The sequence below is a fragment of the Myotis lucifugus genome, unplaced genomic scaffold (assembly GCF_000147115.1).
Source record: "Myotis lucifugus unplaced genomic scaffold, Myoluc2.0 scaffold_8006, whole genome shotgun sequence".
NCBI lineage: Eukaryota > Metazoa > Chordata > Mammalia > Chiroptera > Vespertilionidae > Myotis > Myotis lucifugus.
Window position 1 is genome coordinate 1 of NW_005879054.1, and position 7,240 is coordinate 7,240.

The 7,240-nt window shown below is 51.3% G+C and overlaps 1 protein-coding gene across 1 annotated transcript; it reads right to left on the minus strand.

The window, feature by feature from the left end:
- Window positions 1–444: 444 nt before the first annotated feature.
- LOC102430316 (carboxylesterase 5A-like) lies at window positions 445–6,996 on the minus strand (the record flags this gene model as incomplete). Its single annotated transcript, XM_006109290.3, has 5 exons — window positions 445–585; window positions 1,302–1,406; window positions 3,156–3,260; window positions 5,198–5,351; window positions 6,863–6,996. Coding segments are annotated over 5 exons (639 nt in total), but the record flags the coding sequence as incomplete, so codon positions are not given.
- Between the last annotated feature and the right edge of the window lie 244 nt (window positions 6,997–7,240).

Genomic DNA, 7,240 nt, shown 5'->3' on the forward strand with positions numbered 1-7,240 from the left:
ATTCTCGTGGGATGAATGAAAGGAGTCGATGATTTTGCAGCTTGCACCGGTGCACCAGCTTAGGGAGCATTCTTGGACAGCCAAATGCCAGAACAGGAAGGTGTCATGGATTTCAATACCTTCGAAGTAGGAACTATGCTTCTTTGAAACGAGCATTTGTGGTGTTTTGAACAGAGCTCAAGCGGACCCCATTGTCTCTTAGTGTTTTACACAGAGTTGTTCCTTTCACCGCAAACCTATCGAGGAACAGGGCGGACACCTGCCTTGGCTGACCCCAACCCCCAGTTACCTTCCTTCAGAGAGAGGAAGGACGACCGCTCTGTGCTCAGCGGATGGGGTCCATCCCTCACAACGCGTGTGCCGTCCGTGGGAGTGACCGGCTGTGGGAGCAAACCCCGGCCCCTCTGAGGAGGGAGCGACAGGAGGCAGAGTCGGGATTCTTACCATGGGCAGCAGGAAGCCACACTCGTGGTTATTGACCCCGATGATAGAAGGAACTGAGCGGAACGTTTTTTTAATCAGCAGTTCTAGAGGCTCGTCAGGAAAGAAAAAACCATCAACCATTCGCGTGAAAGACTTGGCGACCTGAAATGAGAAAGGGCGGAAGCTGTCTCTGTTTGTAAAATCTGCTGGCCCCAAACCAACCCACCCTGAGCCCACCCACGCTAGCAAAATGTGGTAGGAAAGGGAAATGAAGCCAGTCTTGGTCCATCCCCATACATCCGGCTGCCTGGTCAAGGGGGTCAGCGTCTTTGTGCCTTAGTTTCATCTGCAAATAAGGGGTAACAATAGCATCCACTTAAGAGAAACGGTAGCCTAGCCCAGTGGTTCTCAAAGCCTGGCTCCCAGCAGCATCAGTGTTACCTGCGAACTTGTTAGAAATGCAAATTCCCTGCTGAATGCAAGCTCTGGGAGTACAGTCCAGCCAACTTTTAAAAAATAAACCCTGCAGCTCAGCTGGCGTGGCTCAGGGGTTGGGCATCGACCTAGGAACCAGGAGGTCACGGTTCGATTCCCAGGCAGGGCACGTGCCCAGGTTGCAGGCTTGATCCCCACTAGATGGCGTGCAGGAGGCAGCCAATCAATGATTCTCTCTCATCATTGATGTTTCTATCTCTCCCTTCCTCTCGGAAATCAATAAACGTATATATTTTTAAAATGACCTACAGTCTACGTTTTTACAGCCATTACCACGAATCCCCAGCCCCCATATCTTTCCAAGTCCCAAGTCAAAATAAATAAGAGCGGTCAGGTTTGTCCACCATTCCATTCAAAGGGCAGCCCTGCCCCAGACCCTTCACCTGGCCGATGCCCAGCAGCTCCTGGGAGGACTTTGCCCTCAGGCACCGCAGCAGGGCCTCGGAGTTGTCCGCTCTGCAGCCGCAGATATTTGCAATCATCTGCAACTGGTGGCAGAGAAGGACCAGGTTAGAGCACAGTACGGACAGCCTCTGGGAAAATGAAACGTGGAAACAGTCCTCAGTCCAGTCCCAGGCCCGTCCTTCCTATACGACGTCCGGCCTGCTGGCCCTCCCCATTCTCATGGAATGGACACAGTGAGGGCAGGCTGGCCCCGGGCCATCCTGACGCTCTCGCCTGACCCTCCTCGTCATCTTTAGCAAGTGCAGGAGCTGGGAGTGAGGATCTGTCAGTCTGTGGCCATGGAATTGAGTCAGGATTCCAGGTCATGGCGGGACCTGTGATGTCACAGACCTGTGACGTCGGCTCCATTGGCACTAGGCCCCACAGAGCCCAGAAGCCCCACGCTGGGGTGCCACGTGGAGTCAGGAGCCCCCCAAGGAAGAGGAGCAGCTCTGCAAGGTCTGTTGAGGCCTGAGTCCAGCTCGGAGTTTCAGCTGGTCAGCTCTGCTCCAGCCTCACCCTCACCCTCACCTTCACCCCCAGCCTGGAATGCCCTGATGTCCTTTTTTCCTGTCTCACTCTTTAAGACCCAAGTCCTACCTTCTCTCGGATGTTCTTTCAGACACGGCAGTCCCTACGATTCCCCTCCTCCTCCGATCTCCCGTCACCCCAAGGGCCCCCACCTACCTAGCCCTTTGCTAAACACCTTCTTGCCCTATCACTGAACTTTCCACGCGTGTAGAATGCGCCCCCTGAAAGTAGTGCCCTTAGTCTTCTGGGATCACAGATGCTCTGAGAATCCAATGGAAACCCCAGCCACTCCCCCTGGGAAAATGCACAAACATATATCGTAAGCGTTTGAGGACCACCTCCAAACATACCCATGGGTTGCAGGCTTGAAATCCTTATCATAGAAATGATTATAGTCTATGCCTTCTCCACTTATAAACCCCCAGGTCCCAACACAGAGCGGGGAAGCAATGGGCACTCACTATGTGTGTGGTGGATGAATGCATACACACCACACCGCACACACCGACACCAGCCTGATATATCACGTTACCAAACTCAATTTTCCGTCTGCAGTGACCATGTGTTTGCAATATTATGACTCTGTTTTTGCTCTCGGTGTATGTTGTTACCTTCTATAAGGTGTTTAAGGAAATGCACCACTAACATGAATGATACCCAGGAGATGGCTCCGTAGCCCATTGTTTCATTAATATTCATTCAATGAATCAGCTCATTCGTGAACTCATTCCTCGAGTAAACGTGTAGAGTCACCTAACATACACCAGACATTATGCTGGGACATGGAAGAGACAGGGGCCTCGGTCTCCAGGTGCTTACTGACCGGCAGAATGCAAAGACGAGATGACAGATGTCGAACATCTGGGACATACACCTCCCCTCCCCCTTCCAATCTCCTGCCAGATAATATTAACAATTCAGTGTTATTTCCTACTGAGCTGGCAACAGCATCAGAATCTCACCAGAGCACTCTAGGTGGAATAGAGTAGGTACAGGGGACTAAGATATATATCACAGCAAAGATTGATGGATACAATGTGAGAACTGTCACACACACACATACACACGCACACACATGCACACCAGCAGCATTGCACTGTGCAGCTGGACCCATTTCCTACGGAACCAGGCCTTCCATGGAGCAACACGTTTCACCTCAAGTCGGCATCAGATTCTCTGGTCACGGTCAGTCAGGCCAAGCACATGGTCTGCCGACACCTGACCAAGGAGAGGAAGCTGGAGAGGTGTGCACATCTACCTACATCCTCATTCCGCTTTTCCTCCGGGGCCTTCAGGTAGGGGAGGATGGCCACCCCGCTCTCCATGATGGCTTTGTGGAACAAGTCCTGGGCCAGCGGGGACAGGATCTGAGAGAGAGAACACAGGAGACCCCGCAAAAGTTATCCAGGGGCTTCCTGCCCATCACACACACCACCCACCCCTCCTGTCAGGAAAACTTCCCAGGAAGTCTGCTTTAGAGAGCTAACCTTAGAGAAGGAAAAGTCCTAGTTTGGGGGTTCGAGGACTAGTTGCAAAGGTTTGGGCAAGTTAAATAACCTCTCTGAGCCCCATGTTCCTCGTGAACTTTGAGGGTGAGCATTCTGGTGTGTGGGTGCTAGCCCCTTTACTTCCCGATGGGGCAACCTCAGGCAAGTTGCTGAATATTTCTAAGCATCCATTTACTCTCTTATAAAACTGTAGTAAAAACTGAGTCCACCTTGCCCCAACTGGTCTGCTCAGTGGATAGAGCGGCGGCTGCGACTGAAGGGTCCCGGGTTCGATTCCGGTCAAGGGCACATGCCAGGGTTGCGGGCTTGATCCCCAGTAGGGGGCTTGCAGGAGGCAGCCGATCAATGATTCTCTCTCATCATTGATGTTTCTATCTCTCCCTCTCCCTTCCTCTCTAAAATCAATGAAAAATATATTAAATAAAAAAACTGAGCCCACATCAAACTTGTCTTGAGGAGCAGGAGAAGTGATGAATACAGAAGGCTTCGCACAGCACTTGGTTAAGTAATAAGCACTCATGAACAGTGGCTGCTACCACATATGTAAAGTTAGTATAATCCACCGTATAAGGTTATACGGAAGGTAAAGAATACCTTGCATATTGTCAAATGTTATACAGCAGAAGCTTAACCACCTCCATGCGACTGACTTCTGTGGTTAACATGTTACCTGATGCCCGGGAAGTACTGACCACTCAGAACGCAGAGCCCGGAGCCGTATCCCGGCCCCTATGCACATCTCTCTTCCCAGCAATTTCTTGCCATGAGCCAGGTGTGTCTGCTTCCAAATCTGCTTTGTCAGTTACACTTGACATTGTCATTACATAACCAGAGAACTATCTTGGGAACCAATGGATGTGTGTGTGTAAAAAGAAAACAAAACAATGTGGGGGTTTTTTTTGGGGGGGGGTAACTTGATAGAGGTAGGTAGCTAAATACATGGCTATCAAATGAGGGGGGAACAAGATAAGAGTAAACCATGTGAGGGGATAGAAAGCTCCATAAGAGGGCTGCATCCACAGATTTCTTTGCAGCACCTTTAAGTGGGTGCTCACCGAAAGGACACTGAACCCCCAATGTAAGGGCAATGGATCCCGTGGGGGGTTTATGCAGGAGAGCCTTGTTGGACCACCAGTCGGCAGACTGACTCTGGAAAGTAAGACCCCGCATCAAACTACTGGTGAAGGAGGGTGCCTTTTATGTTTTGTTTTGTTTGTTTGTTTTATAAAATATATTTTATTGATTTTTTACAGAGAGAAAGGGAGAGGGATAGAGAGTTAGAAACATCGATGAGAGAGAAACATCAATCAGCTGCCTCGTGCACACCTCCCACTGGGGATGTGCCCACAACCAAGGTACATGCCCTTGACTGGAATCGAACCTGGGACTTTTCAGTCTGTAGACTGACGCTCTATCCACTGAGTCAAACCGGTTAGGGCCCTTTTATGTTTTAAGTGAAAATAAAATGTTTACATGCATCCTTTGCTATTTGATGCTTTTAGCTAAGCTTCTCTATTCAATGATGACCAGTCCTGATAACTGGATGCCAGGCCTTCAACTTTACACACACAAATGCGTTTTCCTCAAACTGTCGCTCACTATGTGATCTTGGATGATTCATGTAAACGCTCCGACGACAGCTCTCGTCCTTAAAACGAGACGGAGCCCCTGACTCATGGCGTGAGGCTCCAGGGAGACCGTGGGTCTGAAAGCGTTTGTTCAACATGAAGCACCAATCAGATGTAGGTGGTTCATCATCCTCTTTTTTGTAACCTCCCCCACCGAAGAGAACTCACAAGGCTGGACACACTTATGGCTCCCGCCGACTCGCCGAAGATGGTCACGGAGCGTGGGTCCCCACCAAAGAACTCGATGTTCTCCTGGACCCAGGTCAGGGCGGCCAGCTGGTCCATGAAGGCCCAGTTCCCCGGCGCGTGCTTGTCCCCTGTGCTGGGGGCAAGAGGCGGAATGAGCATCCTGAGTGGGCCACTGTCTACCTCCCGAAGCCCAGGGAGCTGGCGGCCGAGGCTGTGGACAGGTGTCAGGGCATCACCACTCCCTCCGGAGAAGGGCTGAGAATCAGACCTGGGGCAGGGGGGAGCACCAGGCTTGGCTCTCTCCCTCTGCTGGGGTTTTGGTTTGAGAATCTGAGGAGAGTGACACACCCCAGAAAAATGCACAATGTCGTAAGTGCAATTTCAGGGTATGCACAGGCTCCTCTGAATCCATGGGTTCCAGAAGAGTCCTGCTCCTGAGAGCTGGTCTGCACCAGGGAGTGAGACCTGCCTGGGCACAGAGGTTCCCGTGAATGACTAAGTGAATAATAACAACAATAACAGTGGCGGCAGCACTGCGCATGACACTGTCCTAAGGGCTTTACGTCTGATGCTCCCGTAACCCTCCAAACCTGTGAGGTAGATGGTGCTGGTCTTTCTCTGTCTGCCCCTCTGAGTTTTATCCCCACCTTCTCTACCCTCCTCCTAAAAGGCTGACCTCTATGTGTGCGGTCAGTGGGAGGCAAGGAGCAGGGGCTGAGGGTGGGATATCAAGAGACCAGTATGTTTATGTTTTATACGCCACTTGAGGCCCCCTCTGCTGCAAAGTGGTTTGGGCAGTGGCTGCATTTTTCTGAGGCGTCGCTCACACGAATTCCCTTCAATGAAACCTGCAAACAAGCCCTAAGGATACTGCTGGATACATCGGCTCCTTCTCACAGACAGGGAATCAGGACACACAGAGAGCAAATCCCTTGCCCAGGACCTAAAATGCTGCAGATTTGGGATTCAAACCCAATGAGTCTGACCCCCAGAGTCTATGGTCCTGGCCATGGCCCCATGCTGCGTGCAGCTCATGCAGAGAACATGCTTCCCAGGATGGGTGGACAGTTAATGGGATGGGAAGACAATGCAATGGAGTGACTATTTTCAGGTGAGCATTTGAGGAGCCTTGAGATGGGGCCCTATGTCAGGGACGACTAATGGCTCACACACTCTGTGTCCTTGACTTCCAGGGTTATGTTGCGCCATCTCCCTTGTATTGGGCATGGCCATGTGACTGAGTTCTGCCAATGGTGTGTAAACAGCAGTGATGATCGCCACCTCCAGGCTGACCCAGAAAGCCGGCCCTCACACCCTCCTCTAATCTCTTTCTCCACCTGCTGGCCAGATGCAGAGCCACAGGTGGAAGGAGCCTGGGTCCCTGACTGACGCTGTGGAAGGATGTCTGTCAGTTAGGAACCCTCAATTAGATTTTACTGAAGTCAGAAAAAATGTTTATTTCTCTAAGCCACTAATACGTAAGGGATTATCTGTCATAGTTGCTAAAATTACCTAATAATCTGGTCCAAATGTGTTCAATGTCCTTGAAGGCTCCTCCTTAGGATGCTGGGCACTGAATCCCCTATGGCTGCTGCACAGCTGCCCCTTGGGGACCAGGGGTGTCAATCATTTGGGGGTACTCACTTGAAGAAGCCAAACATTCCTAGCCGGTACTGGGTAGTCACAACCAGCACATCCTCGTAGGCAGCGAGGGCGGACCCATCGAAGATGGAGGCTGAGCCAGTCTGGAAGGCACCCCCCGGAAGCCACACCATGACCTAAGGAGGGGAGAGGAACTTTCCGGTCAGCCTGTCGAGCATTCCGACCCCCTCCCTGGGAATGCTGGGTCCTTCTTTCTTTACGAAAATGCAAATGTCTCATTTTCCTTTCTAAAGAGCATCCGAGGTTTTGTATTTAGAAGGCTCAGGGTGAAGCAGGAGGGCTCCAGCATCCGAGTGCCTGAGTTTAAGTCTGAGCTCTGCCACCGACCAGCTGGGTGGCCTTAGGCAGATTACGTAGCCT